This window comes from Carya illinoinensis, chromosome 13 (assembly GCF_018687715.1).
Source record: "Carya illinoinensis cultivar Pawnee chromosome 13, C.illinoinensisPawnee_v1, whole genome shotgun sequence".
NCBI lineage: Eukaryota > Viridiplantae > Streptophyta > Magnoliopsida > Fagales > Juglandaceae > Carya > Carya illinoinensis.
This window is the reverse complement of record NC_056764.1, coordinates 31,421,773-31,448,505: the sequence shown is the minus strand read 5'-3', so window position 1 is coordinate 31,448,505 and position 26,733 is coordinate 31,421,773. Positions and strand designations below refer to the sequence as shown.

At 38.2% G+C, this 26,733-nt stretch overlaps 1 protein-coding gene across 2 annotated transcripts; it reads right to left on the bottom strand.

Annotated features, from left to right (window-relative positions):
• Positions 1-5,059: 5,059 nt before the first annotated feature.
• Positions 5,060-26,584, bottom strand: LOC122292094 (GTPase Der). Of its 2 annotated transcripts, none has more exons than XM_043100310.1 (12): positions 26,102-26,584; positions 25,941-26,008; positions 25,555-25,638; positions 25,009-25,302; positions 18,219-18,358; positions 16,140-16,227; positions 15,589-15,768; positions 12,243-12,404; positions 10,186-10,379; positions 7,553-7,703; positions 6,719-6,884; positions 5,060-5,609 (listed from the first exon to the last, which is right to left on the bottom strand). In XM_043100310.1, exons 1-12 carry the CDS (start codon positions 26,490-26,492, stop codon positions 5,542-5,544), a joined length of 1,986 nt encoding a protein of 661 aa, XP_042956244.1. In that variant the 5' UTR covers positions 26,493-26,584; the 3' UTR covers positions 5,060-5,541. The 2 variants fall into 2 exon arrangements, with proteins under 2 accessions (XP_042956244.1, XP_042956245.1); XM_043100311.1 differs by having other exon boundaries at positions 25,587-25,638; positions 26,102-26,245.
• Positions 26,585-26,733: the final 149 nt, after the last annotated feature.

Sequence of the window (26,733 nt, the reverse complement as noted above, 5' to 3'; positions counted from 1 at the left end):
ACCTCTAAGATCACATTTTTGTTTTGTACAAACTTTCATAATAACTATTTTAGATAATACTGGTGTTTTCGTATATAATATACTTTAATTTATATAATTGGTTACCAAAGTGATGTGCATGTATTGATCTTTGACGAGGGCAACAAACCTCTGTAAGTGGGGCAATGTATTGTAAGGAAAGGCCTTCATGGCTTTGGCCCTGGAGTTAAGGAATTAGGTTTAGAACCATAGCCTAGGTTAGCCAAGGTGTGAAGCGGTAGTTGAGAAGCAGCAGGTAGGAGTTAATTAACTATATATAAAAACAAGATTGCTATATATATGGACCACATGGCCATAAATATTTTACCATTTTCCACTAGAAATCAAAAGAGAGTCCAAGCTGTCCCCAGCTCCCATCAGAATTACCTTTGCAGGAAGCAATTTAATTTTTCAGAATACAATATCATAAAAATAATTATTGGTATTTTGTTACTTAAGAGTTCAAATCTGGCCTCTGAAATTGATAAAATGCCATACTTTTAGTCAGTCCTCTTACTTATAGTAGTAGGCGAGCAATAATTTGTTTTTTTATTTTTTTTTATTTTTTATTTTTTCAATCAATTGTGCCAGAGATGGATGCCAAGTGTCCCTTATCCTTCTGGAAGAAAAATAGGTGATTTGATTACGATGAAAATAAAATAAAATAGAAAAAGAGACTAGGAAAAGGAAGGATGAATAGAAATTTTGAGGACTATCTCTTTTCCATTCTCAAGTATACTGAATATAAGATATAGATTCATATTTATAAGAAAGAGTTCTGTTATATACAATCACTTTTACGTATTTTTTGTACACTCTATTGATATAATTGGCCAAAAGAATTATTTTATATTAAAAAAAATGACGTAACTAATTATATTATTAGAGTATATAAAAGAGTACACAAAAATGACTGTATATAGAATTTTTATATAAGAAATGAGGCTAAGTTAAATAAAGAAATATTATAATCAAAGTAATATGCATTTGTATTCTAATCAACTTTGATTTGATAATTATAAAAATCATATCAAAATAATATTAGTTTTAATATTATCTCTAACATAATCATCTTTAACTTTTACACTTCAAAGGAATGAATAATCTAAAACTTTATGTTTCAGATTGGAAAATAATCCAGCAACTCTAATGATTTTAGGATTGATGGTGAGAAAATTTTTCTCGCTCTCTTGATCCCTATGGTTTATCTTATAATAATTTGAAAAAGAAAAAAAAATGCCTCATTGGCCATTGCATCTTGATGGGCTACTGCTCACATACGCAAATGGTCTCACTGTTCAAGTTTCATCACTTGATTAACTAAAAAGTTAAAGCGACACTCACTTGCCACGTCAAGATGAATCAAATGATGACATGTCACCCAAAAAAGGCCTCTATTTATGGTTGGTCACAGTTGGAGTCAATTTCTTCTTTTGGCCTCTATCCCAGCTCAGAGGAAAAAGGCGTTTTGGATCAATCCTCTCTTTATAGGAACAATACCTACTCCATTCCTACTCTCTTGTACCATTAGTATTGGTTTATATATATATATATATATATAATTATATATTTTGAGGATTGATTTTACTATTTAAAAAAAATTCTCTCGTTAGATTATGTATTTTTAGTTAAAATAATAATAAAATATTATTATTTTATTATTATTACTTTTTTCCCTAAAATTATATATTTTATATTTTTCAATTAGTACTTATTACATATTCCATCATTTAATCTGTGCCCAAAATCACCAATTTTTCATTGTTGAGAGAGAGAGAGAGGAGGAGAGAGAAGAAATTAGTAAAATATAATTTAGAGAATAAACATTACACACGCAAAGATGCAAAATTACTGTTCATAAATATCCATAAGTTTACATGTACATAATCTAATATAATCAATTTAATAGTTTAGTTATGCAAATATGTGTTTGCATATGTATACAGAAGAACCAATGCTTAATGCTCTTAAGAGCATTCATATTAGTTTGTGCATATGTATATGTAAAATCACATGTTTTGAAAATCTAATTTGCCATACAAGCAAAACTTCTACATTGACTTATACAAATTTGAGATAAAATAATAATAAAATATTATCATTTTATTTTTTTATTTTTTTGCTTTTATTTAATAGGGTTTGATCTTCAAATATGTAAAATATGAGTGAAATATTTTTTTAAGAGTGAATGAGTAAAATATGTAGTAAAATATATAAAGGTAAAATATGTAAAAAGAGAGTGAGAGGAGAGAAAAAGAATGAATAAAATATATTTTGAAGAGTAAATAGTAGATATTCAAACATGTAAAGGTACTGTTCATAGCTATGCAAATATTTAAAGATGTATAATCTAATATAGATGAATTTAAGCTCATATTATGCAAATATGACTTTGCATATGCATATGCATAGACTTTGCATGCATGCCAAAGTATATTTTTCATCCTCTATTTCCTATTTTGTGTTGACACGTTATATATTCGGATCATCAAAAAAGATAATGCATACCATTCATTAAAATTTATATACCTATTTTTCATGAACATGAACAATGATATTCATACAATAATAAAGATATTTTTATAATGTGATGTTATTTTTATAAGATATTTTATTATAAAAATATCATTCATTTTAAAATATAGCTGTAAAAGGTTACGTGTGTTTATATTTTTTGTTTGATAATACGCAGCAATTTGTGGTAGATGCCGACATTTAACCTTAATTCAAGGGAATATTAGACTGCAAAAGATGGGTGTTTTAAGTATTGATGGTGACAATTGTATAGGATGATATATGGATGTTGGTTTTTGGTTGTACATAATATAACTGAAATGCAGAGACACGACAGCGTAGGAATTAGGATGTCTCACACATTCCACGGATAAACATTAATCACTCCTTCATAATCTCTTGATTCTTTTTTTTTTTTTTGGTATTATTTGAACAGATAAAGATTGATTGAAATGGGGAGTATAATAGCACTGTTTTTGCTTGCTGATTGTCTTTCTTCTAATTCAATGGACTCATTTCTGATATTTGGCCTTGGTCCATTCTGATTCAATGCTAGGATTTGGGAATCACATGCGTGCTGTCTATTTTCCATGTTCTTTTTTTTTTTTTTTTAAGTACGACAAGCAGGAAGTAGTTGGGATAATAAAATTCAAATTAAAGTATTTCATGAGTCGGTTGAGGTTTTCTATTGTTATCTCTTTGCCTATTCAGTTTCCAATTTTCTCATTAAGATTTTTGGATTTTAGAATTTAGAATTTTTCCATTAAAACCCTGTGTCTGTTTTCCGATTAGATTTTTCTAAAGGAAATCTGATTTGGCATACCACCTTAAAAAATTTTAAGAGTAATAATACTTATCAATTTTTTTTTCATTATTATGTGATGTAGCATTAAATAATTGAAAATTATTTATTATATTTTATTTGTATATCTATCATTTAATACCACTTAAAAAGATATTGAGAGAATGGTGATAAAAATAATGATAAATAGATTTTTCTCAAAAAATAATAAGTAATTTGTAAACACAGGTTGCGTGCCTGTTATGCCTGGTTTACAACTCAAGCAGCACATCTGGGACAACTTAATACCTGTTTGGATACTAAGAATATTTATAAATAGTAATGTAGTAATTTGTAAGTAGTAATGAAATAATATGATAATAGTAATAAAATATTAGTTAATAGTAATGAAATAATTTGAAAATATTTTAGTACAGTTGTGTTTCCAAACATAGCATTAGATAACTCTCTGTCCAGGTCCCAAATTTTTAAAGTAATTTGTTTTTAATTTTATTACTTCTAGAAATTTAGAAATTCTAATTTCTAATGGAAGCTGGATGAATTTTTTTATTGAAAAAAATTCCAAATTTGAGGATCTTAATGATAAAATGGGAAATCAAAGGAGCTAAAAGATAAGAGGGCAAAATCCAGGGACTAATCAAGTACTTAGCCCTTCTTATTATCATAAACTAGTTTGATGCATCATATTAAATCCCATTAATTTATAATTTAATTTTTTTTATATAATACTATATATAAATTTAACCTTTATCGATTTCCATTTCCAATCTCATATAACCCATCAACATGTTATACCTTAAATTTCACTGAAATTTTTAAAATAGGGACAGGAAATAAGAGAAGCTCGTCCAACTTGTATAAAATCCCAATTGCCAATGAGTTTCATGGGACTATGGGAACATCCTAGGATTCAAAATTTCCCATTAATTGCACAATATTGTTACTGTGAGACATGGAGAGTGCATTTTTCATACATGATAAAACTCAAAAAATAAATAAATGAGAACACGCCCATACACCAACCTTCATTAAATTTGAACAAGGGCAGGCAGCCAACTACTGAAGCAAGACAGTCAAGTCATAAATCAAACCCACATGGGGATATCGTGCTTCTGTTTGCATGTCTGCCGATACATCCATTAAATACATCCATTAAATATACCAATAATCTGTAGCCTATTGTACATCCAAGTAGAGGGAATAGGTTGCAAAAAGCGGTAGAAGCTATTCATAAGATGATAATCAAAGGTTAATACCCATTCTTATAAGATAATAGATAAATAGTCTTTAGGGAAGTCCATAAGGTGGAATTTACATGTGAATTACAAGAATCGGATGAAATTCAATGCGTCATGATCAAAAGAGCACAGAAAATGTCGAACAAGTTGTAGGCTGAATGCCACAAAACTTCATTCTAACAATGGGAGCAGACTAGAGAATATTAATAACCAAATCCAAACCTTATGGACACTAATATTTTAGATGTATAACGTCTTTCTCTAAACGAAGAAAACATGTTTAAGGACGAGTGAAACTAGAGCCTAGAATTCTCTAAAATGGATTGGACACTTGGATACACTTCCTTAAAAATAGAAGTTGAGTGACAGTGATGAGAGAAGAACCCATAAAGAGGGAATGAAGCTGGAAAACCACAAAGCTAAAATCGACGGTGGGCTTAAATGAATAAGGCGAGCCGATCATTAAGTGTACCGACAATAAGGAAGATGGTGCAAGAAAGAAAACATAACTCAGATTCCAAACGATGGGGACGGGTCTATTTTGATCCAATCCCCAAAGTAATGGGCTCTCCTGTCAATTCATAGCAGCAACAATATAGTTATGAGAGTTCGTCATCAAATGTACCAGGTATAATGTAAGCCACTCCTTTCTTATAGATTTAAATATCTGATTTACATACAAGCTCACATGACCAGCATCACCAATCAGGAGAAGAGCACGCACTGTCACTCCTTTTATTTTGCTGGTTCGCAGCGGAATTATAATTAACACCCATTCCCAATCAGCAAGAGAAGCATGGGAATTTTCAAGCAGCTTTCCGGATTCTCCTCAACCATTCGATAATCAGCCATTGGATGGCAATAGCAAGCTGGCATGAATTTTTCCTTGAAAACAACCCTTTTTTACTCAACAGCAGGGAGATGGGGAGGAAAAGCTTGGTTGTTTGGGATGGGAAGAATCTTGTTTAGTCATGAAGCTAATGCCAAATTTCTGTCACGCGCAACCAAATTTGCTTGTGTCATTGTTTCAGCTCTGCCTGTAAACAAAACCATAGCCGTTTAAACTTCATTATACATTTTAGTGGGATTTTAATAATTGTAAGTAAAATTCTCTCTTCTGGAAATAATAAAAATCGTTAGGAAATGGAACTGATTCCATTTTACAAGACATTTCAAAGGCACAAACTAAAGTATCACGAAGAATAATGATATTCCTACAACTATTTTATAACTATGCAATGTAGTAGTGCAACTTTTCAAAAAATACTAAAGTCTTTTTTAATGAGAATTTCAGTTTTACACAATTGCCTTCTATTTAAAAAAGAGTTGCAAAAGGGGTTGTAAAAAAGATAGTATGTGTATCATCACTGGTATCAAGAATGGGATCATCACCTAACATGACGTATTTCAAATGCAAGCAGGCATGCATGCAAAACCATACGTGAATAAATAACAGGCCAGCATTCTTGTGCCAACTGAAGAAACACATACCATAAAAAGGACATGCAACATCATGCTTTTGTGAGTCTGTGTATAGGCAGCTTTGTGCAAAAGAGGTGCTACCAAATGTATTGTACACTGGTTTTCTTTGTTTATGGAATCATCAAAAGCTCCCAACTTTTAAATACAGGGTTGAGTACAAAAACCAACCTCCGGGTTTTGCACAACCATCTTTATGCTTATTAGGTTTTCAATTTTCTTGTTTTCCTCTGCTAGTTTTGCAATTTTATCAATAGATCCCTCCATCATCTGCCCCGTGCCCAGCAATTTTGTTAGATTAGTTAGCAGAAATCTGATGGAGGGGCCTAATTGACAAAATTGTAAAACCTAGGGAGCAAAACGATAGAATTGAAAACACAGGGAGTCAAAAGATAATCATGCAAAACCTATAAATTGTTTCTATTTTAAAAGTAACAAAACCTATAGCTAAAACCCATATAGGTTTTGTACGAAAACAACTGTTTTAAGTACGAAAACAGTTAGGCAACCTATAAATTGTTTTCGTACTTAAACCTTTAAATGAAGAGGACATGCAACGTTACACCCAAAGGGGTTGGCATGGCAGCAAAAATATGACCCAACTGAGATGGGGAGGGGGGAACCATGAAAGATACAAGCATGTAATTACAAAAAAGCTCCTACTGACCTTCATCTTTTTCCATTTTTCTTCTGCTGCGCCAAAGAAGCCGAATTGGAGTACCAGAAAACCCTGCGTCTGAACGCAATTTCTTCTCCATATAGCGTCGGTAAGTCTCAGAGAAAAGTTTTGCATCATTAACAAAGAAAACAAATGTGGGTGGCCTTATGGCAGCCTGAAAAAGGATATCAAGTAAGATACAAAGGATAACCAAGTGATTACTTCTTAAATTACATTCTCGGCAATATAGAAGAAAAGGTTTATAAAACAATTCAACCAGCCCCACCACGGCAAGTGATTACTTTTTTTGGCCTAGTTTCAATGTGGGGTCTTTTTCTTTTTCTTTTTTAAGTAAAAATATTATATATATATATATATATCAGTAGGAGTAACCAAGTACACTGGATGTATATATATCTGATGGTGAACCCACTATGTTGTTTGTCGGAAGAGGAGAAACCAAGGGAACAACATTATCCCCAGAAATAGTTCCCAACTGCTCTCCCTACAATATGGGGTCTAATCGGCAACCTTGTTAGGCTGTTTTAGTTACAAAGTCTTATTCTTATGTTTATTTGCATAAAAAAGTTTCTGGCTTAGTTTTAATCAAGTTTTCTAGGATTTTTAAGTATGGGTAATCTAGTAATTATATTCGAATTAGCTGGAAAGGGCTGTACTAGAGGTCCATGAGGCATGAGCCTCATAGCAGGAGTTGAAGGAAACTAGTTTTTGCTAGAATTTAGTTCAGTATCTCAGTTCTAGCATACTAAAATTATGCATTAAAACCCCCACAATACACATAGAGAACTAATATAAACATGATATCGCATAAAGAAAAGGTACCTGAGTACAGTAATAAACGCGTCCTCTCTTGCCACCTCGGGTCCTTGGAGGTGATTTAAAAGCTACAGCTTCCCGTACAACTTGATTTAGTATGGAAGTACCAAGTCTTCTTGACCTCTCCTTTTCAACTGTACTAGCAGAGACAATGATCCTGCATTCAGCAAGAGGATAAGGCGATCAATGTAGGCCCTAGGACCTTTTATGCAAAGACACTCATATTTCATGTATGGTAATGCCTTTTCTGTAACATACGGGTTCAAAATTAGGGTTTAGAATTATTATTATTATTATTATCAGTATTTCTAGTATTTTTAATCAAATCTGCTTTTATGTTGAGGTGGTAATTTTATTTGAGTGGGATTCTTCCACTCTCTACAAGCCCATATATCCCTCTGTTGATTTCCTAGTTTGAATAATTTCCTAATTGGTAACCGGCGGATTTGAGTGCCAAAACCCTCACTTACAAATCCTCTCTTTCCTCCACAAAATTTCCTCCATCATGCTGGCAAGCCCTCATGGCCAGAACCTACCCTCAGTGAAATCAAAATTTCTTCCCACAGCAAGCCACAAGCCACAACCAAGCTACCATTCTTTCATCGCAGCAACCCGAGACATCCATTTTTCCAGCCAACCCACTCTCACAGCAAACCGCAGCCACCTTGCCAGAAACCACAGAACACACCAACGAGAAAGTCGGAACACCACTTGGCAACCACAGAAACCGCCAGTCAGCCACTTTCCGTCAGACTCTCACTGTCCTGAACTTTGCCATTGCAAACAGAGGAAGCCACCATGAATTTTGCAATGCAGTCCGGGCACCCAAACCCACCGTCGCACCTCCCTTTTCTCTCAGTAACGAGCTACAAAGTAGGATTCAATATGCAGCACAAAGAGATAAGCAGCATGATCATAACTTTTATGTGTGCTGTAATTATTATAGTCTGCATGAAAAAGAGTTGTTCACTTTTGCTATGCTATGTACAGCCAATTCAAGGTTAGCCCTCTTTACAAACCCTCAGTGAATTATGATCATGTGTATGATGCACTTACATATGCTATGCTGAATATTAGTCTGTTACATTATGTATGGAATGCTTATGTTATGCTATGCCATGTCATGCTCATGCCATGTTATGTAGTTTATGAAATGATTATGTAAAATTCTTGTTAATATGCTGTGATCAATGCTATGTCATGCATATGAGTAACTTATGCCATGGAAGTCATGAAGCAAAAATGTTCATATGCATCATGATAAGATAAGTAAGAATTCATGTGTGGATGTGCAAGCCGCCTAAGCATGGTCCACCATAAGTATGTTATGATGTAATTGGTGATACAGGCCTAAGCATGCTTCACCATATACTATGTTACACTGTAAGCGGTGACATGGACCTAAGTGTGCTTCACCATATGCTATGTTATGATTTTATATGGTGCCACGGACCTAAGCATGGTTCACCATATGAATTATGCGGTGCCACAGACCTAAGCATGATTCACCATATGTATGCTATGATATATGCGGAACTAAGGAACTAAGCGTGGTTCACCATATGTATGCTATGATGTATGAGGTGCCACAAAACTAAGTGTGGTTCACCATATGTTATGCTACGATTTATGCGGTCAACGACAATTGGACTTATCACATACGTTATCATAATGGCCACTAAGTAAGTGAAAGACAAGATGAATAAGTTATGCACGAATGATAGGAAACGCAAGGGGTCAGTTATTCATGCATCCATGTTACATGTATTGCCATGATTATGTTTGATTCAGCTTATGCCACTAATGAATATTCTATATGCTAAGTGCGTGTATGTAGACGTATGAAAGTTTTCAAAATTAAGCCTAACGTTAAGGACCTAAGCATGATTCATCATATGTATGCTATGATATATGCAGTACTAAGGACCTAAGCGTGGTTCACCATATGTATGCTATGATGTATGAGGTGCCACAGAACTAAGTGTGGTTCACCATATGTTATGCTATGATTTATGCGGTCAACGACAATTGGACCGATGCACATACATTATCATAATAGCCACTAAGTAAGTGAAAGACAAGATGAATAAGTTATGCACGAATGATAGGAAAAGCATGGGGTCAGTTATTCATGCATCCATGTCACATGTATTGCCATGATTATGTTTGATTCCGCTTATGCCACTAATGAATATTCTATATGCTATGTGCGCGTATGTAGATGTATGAAAGTTTTCAAAACTAAGCCTAATGTTAAGCTAAGCTAAGTTTACAGTACGATGTTTTAAATGTCCCAGATGATGATTGCATGGATATAGAGCAAGAGTGCCGGGAGTAGATTATTCTTCTAGACTTGGACCATGAATGAGTGTTAGTACCACATGGGTCTAGTTATGATAAGACAGTAGAATAAGTGATTTTGGTACATAGAACTAGTTTACGTTATTTTTGTGTTTTAGCTTTATATTATGAAACACCATTATGCACGAATGTACGTGACATTTCATACCTTGGGGTGTTACATTTTCTGAGAGCGAGTGACCAGCGGAGAATAGGGGTCACTTGAGGGTGGAATTTGGTAAACAATGCAACCAGACTGTACTATATGAAATTAAAGATAATAGTTCAGTTGAACATACTTTTCAACACTATGACCAGCTATTGCAGTTGAATAAACAATAGGCGCCCAATCAAGAACACGAAGCTTCTCTCTAACATCTTGCTCATAGTATGTGGCAGTCTGCTGATTTTTATGTGGTATTGTATCCCATTTGTTAACTACTATCAGGCACCCCTTTCCTTCTCTTTCTATCCTTTCAGCGATCTTGCAATCCTAAGCCACTCAGGAAATACAATACAATATAATGAAAAATCAATTGCTGGTGAAAAGAAAACATCACACATGTCACCTGATAAAAAGGCAAAAGAGCAAAAACTAGACTTCAAAAAATCAGAAGGGCAGTCCATGCAGTCAAAAATAACTTTTTTTTATATACAAATCTAAAACAACTAAAAAGGAGCAAATACAAGTTATACAACTCTCTGCAGCATCAATGAGTTCTTGAGGAGGCAAAAACAAATAGATAGAGTGGACAGCAAGGTAAGAAAGTCACTGGTTAGGGAAAGAGGTGATCTACAACATTTGCAACTGCCATATCTGCTTTTCTTTCTCTATTTGATGTTTAAAATCATACTGTATGATTCATACATGACAGGGTACAAATCCACCAACATTGGCTCTTATACCTAATAATCAATATTACTCACCAAAGGTTGGTTGTGTAGTGAACTATTATACAGTCTAGGTATTTTGAAAGAAGACTCTTTACTTTCAAAACACCTGTATCTTCCGACCATCCTGAACCCAACTCAAAAAATAACCAATAATCATGATAATCAGGTTTCTGTTAAGAAATGCCTGGAGATGGCCAGGCAATTGAATCTTTCAGAACACACGAAATTAATTGAGTATACACACTTAACATATAAAGCATTACGTACAAGCTCTTTAGAACAGATTCTGAATTATTTCATGCCATCCTTACTGATTAGATTTACATTTCTGCAAATAATTGATGAAATTTTTAACTTTTTAATTTTCTTGGTTTCATATATGACAAGTCACAGGCTGATGGTGCTGAAAACGCAAAATTTTTATCATACTCATCCTGTTATGGTCAATGGAACAGGTTTGGAAACAATGGCCATAAGTGCTAGAAGAAGCATAGATGGAATTCCCATTCTTTCTACATTCTGTCAAAATAGTAATGTCTTCACAAGGGCAATCTGAAATTCAAATTTATTATGATAAATATGGAGAATCCAGCAACTCCATGGCTGACTCTCCTCATTTAGAAGTTTGTTTCAAGAGGGATATCATATGAAGTTGGCAGTTGACAAAGCTCACGTTTCAGTTCCAAAACATGGTACCAGAGCTCTCTTTTTCTGATAATTTCATCTATTCTGCATGAGTAAGCCTTAGACTTGGATCAAGATTGCTGGACAGGATAAAACACGATGGGGGATGCTAGTGTGTGTTAAGCTTATAGACAATAGTAAGCCCACAAGCTTATATAACAAGATAGATTAACATTAAAAATGACGGATTTTAGGGAAATACTGGCAAAGGATGCACATGCCAAAACCTTAATTATGGATGCATTGTTTCCAAGAGTGTTCTTGCTCTAGTGCTCATCACCTTTTGAACCATAGCAACATAAATTCATTGCATACCTCAATTTTTTTTTTTTTGTTTCATGCACATGGAAGCAAAATTCTCATGCCGTCCAAAAATATGATATAAACACTTCATATGTTCGAATAATTAAGATCTACCTTCACCTAATACACTTCAAACGCCATCATAATTCTGAAATTAAATGAACACATCACATTTCAGGTCAGTAGTGGCAAAAATCTATTGCACCCAAGATCTAACATAATGAAAATAGATCCCGGATATCCTGTGGTTCCCAGCACAATTTTAATTCGATCAATTCGTGACAGGCACGATTATTTTAGCACATGTGGCAACAAGATGAAATGCAGTTCCCATCACAAAATAAGGCAGACAGCCCATGGGCTTGTCCTACAGCCTGTTAAATCCACCATAGGCATCAAATATGGCAGAAAAGCCTAAGTATGTTCTTACAGCATGATGAAGCTTACGACCCAGAAAGATACATGGCCAAAGTACCTGTTCTGTGATACAAGCCACGGCTTCAATGACAAGAGCGACAACATCAGAACGACGGATTGCACGAAATGCTCGATTCACTGATAAAGTCTCTGTCATACTGCCTGACGAAGCTACAGCTGCCCTTCTTCTGATTCCAGCAGTATCAATAAGCCGGAACTTCTGAAAACAAGCAAACATTTTAAAGTAAGTGAGATCTAAGTTTAGTAAAATCATTTTTCACTTCGATTGATGATTCATAGATTTATAGGTCTTAGTCTCCTATTCAAACAATCTTGAAGCACATAAAGAGTACTGGTCTGATAGCACAATACAATTTTAATTCATGCAAACCAACAAACTTGAGATCATATTACTCAATAAGCAAGACCTGTTCTTATATTTCCATATTAAACAAGAAAAAACAAACAAGAAAACCTTGAGATAACCAGTTAAGGGCCTCAGCTAGACATCAACGTGCAGCCCGAAATAAATTATTATTTTTTTTATAAGTAAAAAGATATATATTAAATCATAAAGAAGGTAAGGCCCGAGTACACAAGGGGTATACAAAGAGCCTAGCTACAGTCTAAGAGCTGCAAAGGGAAACATGAAGTTCAGTAAAGGTAGTGCCATTCAGTACAATAGAGGAGGCCCATAATACTAGAGTGTGGTAGAAGAAATCCTTGAACCCTTCCGGTGAACGCTCCTTATCCTCAAAGCAGCGACTATTCCTTTAGTTCCAAGTACACCACATTAGACAAAGTGTTACCATTTTCCAAATGTCTGCAATCTACCCCTTTCCCCGAACACCTCTCCAACATGCCAATAGTTCAATCACCTTTCTAGGTATTACCCATGCCAAGCCTAGTCTTGTGAATATGTCATTCCATAAGACCGTAACTACTTCGCCATGTAGGAGTAGATGATCCGCTGTCTCACTGTTGTGTTTGCACATGAAGCACCAATCTGTTAGGTAGAGGCCACGTCTTCTGAGTTTGTCGATAATCAGAATACTCCCATGGGATGCTAGCCAACCGAAGAAGGCAACTTTTAGAGGAGCCTTAGTCCTCCAAATGCACTTCCAAGGGAATGCAGTGGAGGGGTGTGCCGATATTACCTTGTAGTGGGAACGCACTGAGAATCGCTTGTTCCCTGTTGGCAACCAAAGCAGATGATCTTCTCCATCAGCTTGTGGATTTGACACTTGTAACGCGCTGTAAAAATCAGCAATGTCTCCCAACTCCCAATCTTGTGCTGCTCGAGTGAATCTTACTAACCAATGGGTGGAATTAGAGGAGCTATCCATATTGTCGGCAATTGTGGCCTCCTTATCGAATGCAATCCTGAAAAGAGAAGGAAAAGTGATCTTCAAGGCTGCCTCGCCACACCAATTGTCATGCCAGAAGCTAACTTGGTTGCCTCGTCCCACCGCCATCCTGCAATTAGTAAGAAAAGCTTCCCAACCATTGCGTATGAATTTCCACAAACCCACTCCATGAGCCCCTCTTGCTACATTGGAACACCCACCTCCCCATAGGCTCCTGTATTTGCCATCGTTTATTTCCCTCCAAAGAGCATCTCTTTCCCTGTGGTATCTCCATAACCATTTACCCAATAGAGCCTTAGTGAAGATTCTCAAGTTGCGGAGCCCCAAACCTCCATTAGCCATAGGTGTGCATACCTTATCCCATTTGATCAAATGGAATTTTTTCACATCATCCGAGCTACCCCATAAGAAATCGCGAAAGGTCTTCTCCAATCTATCCGCCAAACCTGTAGGCAAGGGGAATAGGGAGAGAGAATATTTGGGAAGGTTAAAAAGAGTGCTCTTAATAAGAGTGACTCGGCCTCCTTTGGATAGATAGAGTCGCTTCCACCCTGCAAGTTTGCGTTCGATTTTCTCTACCACCCCATCTCACATAGCTTTGGATTTGTGAGAGGCCCCCAAAAGGAGATCAAGATACTTCATAGGCAGGGATGTCACCTTACAGCCCAGAAAACCAGCCAATTCACTTAGATTATCCACCGCACCGACTTGTACAATTTCAAATTTTGCAAGATTGACCTTGAGTCCTGAGACAGCTTTGAAGCATAGCAAAAGAGCCCTTAGGGAGCAAATTTGATCATGGTCCAGCTCGCAAAAAATCAATGTGTCATCAGCAAAGAGAAGATGGGAAACTGAGAGATTACCATGGGTGGAGTCGCCCACTGAGAAGCCCGAGATGAAACCACGCTCCACCATTCCATTCAACATTCTACTTAGGACATCCATTACTAAGATGAAGAGAAGAGGGGATAGAGGGTCTCCTTGCCACAGACCCCGGGAGCTATTGAAAAAAACTTCGGGGGTGCCATTCACCAGGATAGAAAATCTTACTATAGAGATACAATGTTTTATCCATTGGCACCACCTTTCCTCAAAGTCGTACCTGCCAAGTATGTACAATAAGAAGTCCCAATTTACATGATCGAAGGCTTTTTCCATGTCTAGTTTGCATAAGATACCTGGATTGCCAGTTTTAACCCTGCTATCCAAGCATTCATTAGCAATAAGGACGGAGTCAAGAATTTGCCTCACTTTTACAAAGGCATTTTGGGACTTCGAAATAATCTTCCCCATAACTACACTCATCCGCCGGGCTAACATTTTGAAAATGATTTTATAGATCCCACCCACCAAGCTGATGGGGCGAAAGTCCTGCACCTCAATCGACCTTGCCCTTTTTGGAATCAGGGCAATGAAAGAGGCATTGAGACTTTTCTCAAATTTCAAGAAAGAGTGAAATTCGAGAAATACCTTTATAATATCCTCTTTGACGATGTCCCTACTAGCTTGAAAGAATGCCATCGTAAAACCTTCGGGACTTGGGGCCTTGTCTTTTACCATCCCTTTTAGAACAGTGCACACCTCCTCCTCTTCAAACGGCCTTTCCAACCACGCTGCACTTGGTGCATCGATAGAGTCGAAAGTAAGTCCATCTACCTTAGGTCGCCAAGGGTGTTGCTCTTTAAGAAGCTGTTCATAAAAGTGAACGATGTGTTCTTTGATGGCTACCCTATTAGAGATAATCCTCTCTTCGATGTGTAGGACTTCAATGGCGTTGGTTTTTCGATGAGAGTTGGCTACACAATAGAAAAATTTAGTGCACTTGTCCCCTTCTAGAAATAAATTATTATAAGCATATTCTAGAAATGTCCTATTTACTTGACAGTATTTTGGTATAGCAATTCCCAACATTGGATAGATTATTTGGCTCATACCAATTAATAAAATACACCTAGCTATACAGAAGTTAAAAAGTAATAGCAGAAACACAACTGCAGTAGCGGTCAATGACAAATTGAAATTGTAAACTAATCAAACCTGGCCATCTGGTGCAGTAAATTCAGTATCAATAGCATCCCGAGTAGTACCACTGATTGGGCTAACAATTGTTCTATCCTCTCCAACCAATGCATTCAAAATGCTACTCTTACCGACATTCGGTCGGCCAACAATGGCAATTGCAGGAACATAATCTTCTACCTCAAGATTCTCTGGACCCTATATAGAAGAATAAGCAGATGATATAATAAATTAAAAACAATTTAAATGCACAAGAGAAGTACAGGCTTATGTATTGCTTATACCTTCTTTTCTTCCTCTTTTTTTGGGAAAAAAAGGAGAAGAGGAAGAGGGGGGGGGGGGGGGGGGGGGTTTCAAGTGTGTACATTACAGTCTATAATGGCCAGAAGGTGCAATATTTTTTTAAAATTGCAAACTACAGAAGACTTGTACCCATGAAATTATCAACAAGCCTACCATGAAAAGATCCCAAACATTGATCCTTTGACCATAACCAATAGATGTTAAACAGTTGAAGATAGCCAATTTGATCAGAACTCAGTACTAATACTACATTCATAGTGACGAACCTCAATTTTTTGAAGTCCTGAACAAACAAGATCAAGAAGTTCTCCAGTTCCCGTCCCAGACAGAGCAGATATTGGAAGTGGGGAAAACCTAGTTGATCAACCAAAAAACGAGGTAATTAGAACCAGATTCATAAAGATACAGAGAATTTAAGTCCACCACATATATGCTACAATGTTGATGATACAAACAGATTGTATTAATGATGAAAGACATACTACAAATCCAATGTAATAGCCAACACTGTTGACACACAAACACAGAGAGAGAGAGAGAGAGAGAGAGAGAGAGAGAGAGAGAGTAGATACTAAACAGATCCCAAAGTTAACCGCAAGTGAAATTATGTCTATCTAAATTTCTAGCCACTCAACTTGTCTTGGAAAAACCTGTAAGTCTGCCAAAAAAATCCATGTAACTTAAAAGGCGAGAAGATCATACTTATGACTACTGTTAGCAAGGAGTTGTACAACCATTTAAAATGAAGATTCATCATTAAAAAAGACAAAATATCCAACAATAAAAAAAGGATTACACTTAAAAGTGATTAATTGAATACCCGGAATGATTGAACTTGGGGGTAAAATCGGTCCAGTTTGGTCCGGTTTGGTTCAGGGTGGAGTCATGGACCAAAAATCTTGGTCCACCCTTTTTCCGGAGCTGGCCGGACCGTACCCTAAGGAATACCAGTCCGGTCAGTACAATTTGGTCAGATTCAGTCATATATAAGAACATTTTTTCATCTTTTCTTTTTTTGGTAGGTAAATTAATACAAAAAATTAATTAAATTAGTAAAATCAAAATTAGTGACCTCTTAATGTGGATTATGTAATTAACTAATTAAAAAATAATTAATTATAATTACATAATATATTTATGATGTTAATAGTTACTAACTTAGTACTTTAGTAGAGTATGTATCTACATATAATAACATATATTATCATATGACTTATTGTATAATATATTAGTTAATTGATAGCATATATTATTTTACATTTTATATGGTCAATGGTAATAGATTAGAAAAAATTACATAATTAACTTATATAACTACTATATAAAATAATATATTATATATAAAAAAAAATTTAAATGTAAGTGATTTGGTCAGTTTCGGTCCGGTCTGGTCCAAAAAACCCACACCCCAAAACCGGACCGAAAACCAAATTTTGGAGACACCATGGACCGAGACCGACTAGGGGAGAATTCGGTCTGGACAGACTAGGGGGGTGAATTCGGTCTGGACAGAAAAATTCTCACCCCTAATTGAACATAAAGTCATCAGTATCAATCACTGCCACTTCTCAGTGGAGGAAAGACATCTAGTCCTAAGACTGTTTTCTGTGCTTGTCTAAGGAACAAATTTTCAGAAACTGAAAAACAGTCACAGGAAGAAGAAAAAATGGAAAAAAAAAAAAAAAAAATCCCTCTGCCCACCTTTTTTTGACAATTTTCATCATTGAGACCCCTCCACCAAAACCAACAAAATACAGCAGACAAACTAAATGAAAATTTGACAAAAAAAAAAATCCGCTCAAGAGTGAAAGCTTTATGATAGATAACTGTGGTTTCTTATGCATTTTAAAATGGAAGCTTTTTACTGTCAAGAAATCAGTTCCCATTTAAATGCATAAGCGACTTTTACCCAGGGAAAAAGAAAATTGCAAAAGAACTGCATTACTCCATCGATCAAAAATCACAAAGCTCAACCAAGTGACAGATTTTGATGTTAACCCAGAGAGTGCTTTCAAATAGCACTACAAGACGGTATCAAAACAAAAATCATTATGTTTATTAAGAAAACAATGCAGTTCAAGTGTCAGGAGTTACAGTACAGGCTTGATGTTATCAAATTTTATGCAGCACAAGAACTGACGCTACTTGGTGCTTAAGGTGTAATTTCACAATCATGCACATATGTAATAAAACAGTGCAATAACACATATAATCACAAGCTTGTTACATTATATATGTGTACAAAATGATTCAGCATTTTATAAATAGACAACTCGCATTATTAACTAATACGCACTTGCCATTTGATAGAATTCCAATACTCTTTCTGTAAAAGAAAAACTCACCCAAAGGACCAAAATTCTGATGCTTGCATCATTCCCTTACGTGGAGATTCACACTTGTTAACTGCAAGAATGACGAACTTATTTGAGTAGTTCTTCCTCAGCCAGTCAGCAATTTCCTCATCCGCTGCTGTCAGACCTGCCTGTTCAGCATTATCATCAAATCTTTGTGGTACAAAAATTAGATTAGCTTGCCCATTCAAAAGACAATAACTGGGGAATAAAAAAAAACTTTCCAGATGAGTAGAACGATTGTTTACTTGAAAAAAGAAAAGAGAGAAACAAACCATCACTTATACAATAAAGAACAAATATACCTTCAAATTAACAGTCCCCCCATAAGTGATGGTTTAACAGATAGTTCATGAAGTGTTACATTGATGGTACCTAGCCTCTATTCTCTCCGTACACATTCCCTCGTGCCTGCATGCATGCTATCAACACCCACTCCGGCGCCCCTCGCCGGAGTTGATTCCCTCTTCCTCCCTGTTACCCTTTCTCCTCCACCCCTTTCCCCTTCCTTTTTCTTCCTTCCCTCCCCCTCTTTCAATATCTACCCTACCCAATTGCGATGGAAGGTAGTAAGCAATTTACTGTGGAGTCAAAAACCTTCATCTTCTCGAAGATGGGTGTAAACTGTTTTCGTATCCTCGAGAAAAGCAAACGTATGGTTATTTTCCTACTCAACAATGGAGCGGCGGCTTCATGGGTGGTGAAAATGGTGGTGGAAGCCACCGAGACTAGGTGGCATGAAAACTTCTTCAAAAAGCTGAGGGTTGGTAACGGGGTCCTCACCCTTCAACTCCTTAGAAATGCTAGGGGCTGTTACCTTCAATTGGAGGAGTTCAACAATGGCAGGAGAAGAGGCTCTAATCATCCCTCAAGGCGCCAAGAGTTGCGGCTGGGAGGATTTTGCCTACAATCTCAGAAAAGTAGCCAAATGTGTGGTGGCGCACTCAGAGGGTGCTCCGTTTTGGATGGGAAGTCGGTTTCTTACACCGCGGTCTTGTCTGGTGCCTAGTGGACCTGGAGGGGCTTTTTGACAAGGGTACAAAGCTAGGAGAAATAGAAGGGATTTTCTGGGATGTCAAAGCTAAACTTTCGGGTGTACTTCAGGAAGTTGCCCTTTTGATGAAAAAGGTAGATATGGGTCTGGGCATGGCAATGGGACTGGGCAGGGAGGCCACTGAGTTTACGTCTGCTGCACTCCAGAAAGCTTCAGAAGATTTATTTCCCAAAATGGGAAGGCAAATCTCTGCAAGGGCAGAGAAAAGAGTTTATAACAGGCCTTCGTCAAGCACTAAGCTAAAAGGGCCTTCGTTAGGCTCTGGGCTCAACAGGCCTTTGAGCCCTCAGAGGGTTAAAAGCCCTCAGGCCCCTCACTCACCAGCACAGGCTTTATGCCCTCAGTCATGGGCTTTAAGCCCTCAACCCCCTCACTCTCAGGCCAGCCCTTCTACTTGGATTGGGCCTGCAACCCGGCAGCCCAACTCCCAAGTCACGCCAGCCCATCACCTCGGCAGCCCTAAGGCTCGACCAGGCAACACTTCACCACAGGTCCGAATCTCTCCCTTAGGCTCGAGCAGCCAAACCCAACCGGCAGCACAGATAGCGCTGAGGGCCCCATCGAACCTACCGGCAACAACAGCACACGGCTTTTGGGCACAATGGCATCAGCCATGTCTTTGATAGAGTCGTCTGGAGAGGTAAATGAAGTTGCCGTCGTCTCTTAGGCCTCCGGAGGGTCGATGCCACCATAGAAAGGGCCGATTTGCCCAACAGAGTCCCTGGGCTGTCTTCTGCTTTCGCGAGAAGAAGTCTACCCCCTTCCAGTGGTCTATGCAGGCCCCTCCTTGATGGAAGCTTTCGAATTTCCTTCTAGGATTCTCTGTATAGTTGAGGAAGAGGTAGAACTTGGCTCTAAAGAGGAAGAAGAAGGGGAGGGAGAATGAGGGTCAGGTCACCTAGTGCCTTTCACTGAAATGGGGAACGAAGGGGATGATCCCAATCCCATTTGTTCTCTGACCCTAGCACTACCGTGGTCTGACCCACAAACAAATTGGGTGCTAAAAAAGGTAGAAGACACTCAGCATTGTGCAGGGATCTCTTGCATCGGCTTCGAGGACCAACTGACAATGCTTTTCACAGCCATTGCAACGGAGCAATCTCACATTCATCGCTCCAACAACAAAAGAGAGAGGGAATTAAAGAGACTCTCATGCTCTGTAAAATATGGCTCTCGGGAAGGAAGCACTGGTAGGGAGAGGGTTATCGATAGGGTGAACCTAGGTGAACCATGAAGCCCAAGATCCTTTCATGAATGCTCGGGGTTTAAATAACCCGAACAAACGCCTTAGAGTGAAGAACTTAATCCGGGATAGGAAGGCTGACATCGTTTGTTTACATGAGACCAAATTGAAGCATGTGGACAGGAAAATTATTAGAAGCTTATGGAATTGTGCTTATGTGGGATGGACTAGCTTGCCTTCCAATGGTGCATCAGGGGGCATTCTTGTAATGTGGGACAACAGAGTCATTGATTTGGTGGAAGAATCCATTGGCGAGTTCGTGGTTGCATGTTCCTTCAAGTCTTTGGAGGACGGGTTTGGATGGGGTTTTGCAAGCGTTTACGGTCCGAACAATGACAATAGCAGGAAGCTTCTTTGGGATGAGATTGCTGGTTTGTGCAACTGGTGGAGGGCCCTTGGTGCATTGGAGGTGATTTCAATACCACTTGGTTCTCGAGTGAAAGGTCGGGGGTCACTAATTCGGGGTCAGCCATGGCCGACTTCTCAGCCTTACTCTTTGAGCTGGATTTGATTGATCTCCCCTTAGCCGGGGGGGGCGACTACACTTGGTCAAACGGGAGGGCATGGTCTCGCCTGGACAGATTTGTTGTCTCCCCCTCCTGGGAGACATACTTCCCCACCCTATGTCAAAAAGCCTCCCTAGGCTTTGCTCATATCACTTTCCACTTTTGTTAGACTGCAGGGGTCTTCATGAGGGGCGGAGACATTTCAAATTCGAGAATATGTGGTTAAAGACGGAGGGATTTATGGACAAAATCAGATCTTGGCGGTCCTCCTATCAGATCTCGGGCACACCCAGTTTTGTCTTAGCCGGGAAAATTAAAAACTTGAAAAATGATCTGAGGACATGGAACAAGGAAATTTTTGGGAACCTAAATGATCAAAGAGAAAATTTCTTTCAGGAACTGCAGAGATTCGAGGATAAAGAAGTGACAGGGGCCCTCACGGTGGATGAGAAGGAAAGGAAAACAATGGTAGTAGCTGAATTGGAAAAAATCACGCTTATGGAGGAGAAAAGTCAAAACTGGGGGAGAGAACAAAGTCTCAATACCTCTTTCATCGCCCTTATTCCAAAAAGGGCAAGGTTAGTTGAGGTGCAGGACTTTCACCCCATCAGCTTGGTCGGTGGGGTCTACAAAATCATTTCCAAAGTATTAGCTCAGCGGATGAGTACAATTATGGGAAAGATTATATCGAAGTCCCGAAACACCTTTGTGAAAGGGAGGCAAATTCTTGATTCCTTCCTTATTGCTAACGAATGTCTGGAAAGGCGGGTTAAAGCTGGCACTTCAGGTATTTTATGCAAGTTGGATATGGAGAAAGCTTTCAATAATGTAAACTGGGACTTCTTGATGTACATACTTGGCAGGTACGGCTTTGGGGAAAGGTGGTGCCAATGGATGAAACATTGTATCACTAACGTCAGATTTTCTGTCTTGGTGAATGGCACTTCTAAAGGTTTTTTCAATAGCTCCTAGGGTCTGCGGCAAGGGGACCATTTATCACTTCTTCTCTTCATTTTAGTAATGGATGTCCTAAGTAGAATGTTGAATGGAATGGTGGAGGGTGGTTTCATCTCGGGCTTCTCAGTGGGCGGCTCCACCAATGGTAATCTCTCAATTTCCCATCTTCTCTTTGATGATGACACATTGATTTTTTGCAAGTCGGACCCTAATCAGATTCACTCCCTAATGGCTCTTTTGCTATGTTTCGAAGTCGTCTCTGGACTCAAGGTCAATCTTGCAAAATCTGAAATTATTCAAGTCAGAGAGGTGGATAATCTAAGTGAATTGGCTGATTTTCTGGGCTGCAAGGTGTCATCCCTGCTTATGAAGTATCTTGGTCTCCCTCTGGGGGCCCCTCATAAATCTAAGACCGTGGGATGGGGTGGTCGAGAAAATCGAACGCAAACTTGCGGGTTGGAAGCGACTCTACCTATCCAAAGGTGGCAATCACTTTTACTAAGAGCACACTTTCTAACCTTCCCACATATTTTCTCTCCATATTTCCCTTGCCTGCAAGTGTGGCACATAGATTGGAGAAGACCTTTCATGATTTCCTATGGGGAAGCTCGGAGGAAGTGAAAAAATTCCATTTGATCAAATGGAATAAGGTATGCACACCTATGGCTAATGGCGGATTGGGGCTCCACAACTTGAGAACTTTCAATAAGGCCCTACTTGGCAAATGGTTATGGAGATACCACAAGGAAAGAGAAGCCCTTTGAAGGGAAATAATCGATGGTAAATACGGGAGCTTACGTGGAGGTTGGTGCTCCAATACAGTAAGAGGGGCTTATGGCGTGGGTTTGTGAAAATTTATATGCAATGGTTGGGAAGTTTTTCTTACTAATTACAGAATGGCGGTGGGAAGAGGCAACCAAGTTAGCTTCTGGCACGACAATTGGTGTGGCGAGGTAGCCCTAAAGATCACTTGTCCTTCCCTATTCAGGATTGCGTTCAATAAGGAGGCCACAGTTGCTGACAATATGGACAGCTCCTCTAATTTCACCCATTGGTCAATAAGATTCACTCGAGCGGCATAAGATTGGGAGTTGGGAGACATTGCTTACTTTTTCAATGCATTACAAGTGTCGAATCCACATGCTGATGGAGAAGATCATATGCTCTGGTCGCCCACAGGGAACAAGTGTTTCTCAATGCGTTCCTTTTACAAGGTACTTTCGGCACACCCCTCCACTGCATGCCCTTGGAAGTGCATTTGGAGGACTAAGGTTCCTCTAAAAGTGGCTTTCTTCGATTGGCTAGCATCCCATTGGAGTATTCTGACTATGGATAAATTGAGAAGACGTGGCCTCTACCTAACAGATTGGTGCTTTATGTGCAAATACAACAGTGAGACAACGGATCATCTACTCCTTTATTGTGAAGCAGTCTCGGTCATATGGGATGACATCTTCACAAGGCTAGACTTGGCATGGGTAATGCCTAAAAAGGTGATTGAACTTTTGGCATGTTGGAGAGGAATTCGGGGAAAGGGGCAAATTGCAGATATTTGGAAAATTGTGTCACTTTGTCTAATGTGGTGCACTTGGAACGAAAGGAATAGTCGTTGTTTTGAGGAAAGGGAGCGTTCTCCGGAAGGGTTTAGGGATTTCTTTTACCACACTCTAGTATTATGGGCCTCTTCTATTGTACTGAATGGCACTTCCTTTACTGAACTTTATGCTGCTCTTCGCAGCTCTTAGGCTGTAGCTAGGCTCTTTGTATATCCACAGTGTACTCGGGCCTTGCCCTTTTCATGATTAATATATTTCCTTTTACTTATCAAAGAAAAAAAGTGATGGTTTAGTTTCAAGGCATGATGGAGCATGGAGCGTGCATTGCAAACTTGGTCTATTAGGGGAATGTAGCTCTCTTTACACCCAAAATGCACCTTGCAAATTTGTGCATCTGGCTAACATTTAAGCCCTTCCAGATTGTAACAAATTATTCACAGAAAATCTATCCTAATTATACAGCCAGCCAACCTTCATCCTTTTGTTTTTGATAGATAATAAGAGAATTTATCCCAAGTAAGAAGGCATAGCCCAAGTATACAAGAGAGTACACCTCTTACTGCATTGTGAGGTAACAAGGGAGTTATGGGATGAGATCTTTCAAAGGGTTGATGTTGCTTGGGTTATGCCTTCGAGGGTGGTGGATTTGTTGGGTTGTTGGAGGAAGATGCAAAGCTATCATCAAGTGGCAGCAGTGTGGAAGATGATCCCGTTGTGTATCATGTGGTGTATTTGGTTGGAAAGAAATGTGCGTTGCTTTGAAGACAAGGAACACACTATGGCGGAGCTGAATAATTTTTTTCTCCACACTTTACTGCTTTGGTTTTCTGCTAATGTACTAAACGGGGACAACGTTCATGATTTCCTGTCTTTAATTCATCGCTCCTAGAATGTCTTTAGGTGTTCTTATGTATACTTCATATGTAGACGGGCTATGCCTTTTTACTCAAATCAATAATATTTATCTCTTACTTATCAAAAAAAAAATATTCCCATCCCTTACAAGGTTAAAGCCAACCTTCATCTATGACATGCTTGTACTATTGGTTACCACCCTCAAGAATCCGAAAGTCAAACTAACTCATCACACCTTTGTAGATTGAATTGTTTTCTTATAAGACCTTTTGAGGGGGAAAAGAGCTCCCTGTGATATGTCAACATGTTATTCACCTTGGGAAGTAGTCTCCAACAAAGAGATCACTTCCTTACCGATAATAAAAACAAAGAGATCGCTTCATTGGCAACAAACCTTAATTTATTTCCTAATAGAACAAGTTTTTACCAAAAAAAATTATAGACTCATTCACCAGTAGAGTTCAAAGTTCCAAGCATGTCAAAAATGAACATACCCTTTACAGTACTAATAAGCATAGACATTTCAGAGAGAAAGTTTATGAGTTTGAAGAAAATGATCAACAGACGACATCTGTCCACTTTATATAAATCGCCTAGTAACACAAAATACCTGTCCATCTACAAGAAATATTATGACAGCTGCTTCTTCCACGGCTAAAGCAGCTTGTTTCTCAATCATTGTTGGCATCCTGGAAACAGCTGCCTCCCTGGAGGCCAGTGAAATCCCATCCATACCAATGGTTGTTGTAATAGCCAAATCTTCCATAACATCAGTCTGTGACCTTGAAATATTGATAACACCTCCAGTATCAACTACCATAAATTCATGCTCTCCCCAGAAAGACCTACCATACAATCGATCCCTAGTAACTCCAGGTTCATCCACCACGATTGCCCTGTTCCCCTATATTAATAAAAAAAGAAGAAAGTCAACTATCACAATGTGAAAACATATATGTGTAATTTTCAATGCGAGTTCACTGAGTATGGGGACCAACTATACTAATCAGAGATTCGGCAATACTTCTTTGTTTATAGAAGTTGATGCTGTAAGAAGGTTTTCCTCGAGAAATCTCAATATATTTCTGTTTTCATAAAAAGGAAAAACTAACAATACTAATCGGAAAGTCAGGAGCCAGAAATAATGATTGAATACCCCAACAAGACGATTATATAATGCTGATTTACCAACGTTTGGCCTTCCAACAATTGTAACCCTCGGAAGAAGATGGTCGGGGATCTGCACATCAAGTTTTCAAATTTTAGCAAGCAACTACTATTTTCCTTTTCTACTCGAAAAAGAAAGCTCCCATTGAGTATCATCAAGAAATATCAGTTTAATTCCATCACTCCATTGATCAAAAAAGAAATTCCATTACTCGAACTTGAAAGGTCGTGTGGTTCTCTATTTAATTCAGCGGTGAACTTCAGAAATATAACGGAAAATATAAGCTATATATGCAAATAGTGGAACTTTGTGTTCTCAAGTTTTTCACGTAGACAAATGTTACGATAACAGCATGTCAAAAAGATGCTACTAACACTTGTAGTCGTAGTTTTACGCCTTCCCCGTTTTTGATTCCTGCGGCTTTGATCATCCGCCTCGTCCTCTGAAATCAACTCACATACACAAACACAAGCATAAATGAATACACACACACAAAACATGTGCAAATCATACAGAATGTAAAATCCTGACTAACCGATTCTCAATTCACACGACAACGAGCTAGAGTATTGAAGAGACGCATATCTTGCTTCTTCTTCGAGAGCATCGACGTCGACATCCGAAAAATCCTCGCCTTTGGATTCATCGCCTTCTTCCTCGTCCTCGACAAATTCTTCGAGTTCCTCTTCTTCTAGCTCCACTTTTCCTTGTTCTTCTTGCTGTAGGTTGGCGTGAGGGGAGCGGGAAAGGCAATGGGGAAGAAAATAACGTTTTGGGAGAGAGAGGGCGCGAGGAGAGAGGGAGAGAGAGCGGAGAGTTGGAGGGAAGAGAGAGGGAGGAAGGGGAGGTTTGGGAAATGCCAATGGGGAGAGGAGGGAAAGGGTTTTAAAGAGAGTGGAGGAGTGGAAGAGCTCCAGAGCCTCCATTTTCTGTCCGAGTGACGAAGCTTTCAGCGAGTGAATGTGTGCGTTTTGACAAATGGGAAGGTTTGGCGGTTTAGCGGAGTCGAGAGGTTTTATCCAGTTACACCACTACTTGTACCTATCTCGAAACATTACTAAAAGTCCTAAACTGATCCTCGCCCTTTTATATGGGCCTGATTATAGGCCCTGGCCCGACCCAAACCTAAAACAAAATTCTATAGTATATAACATTAGGCCAACTCAG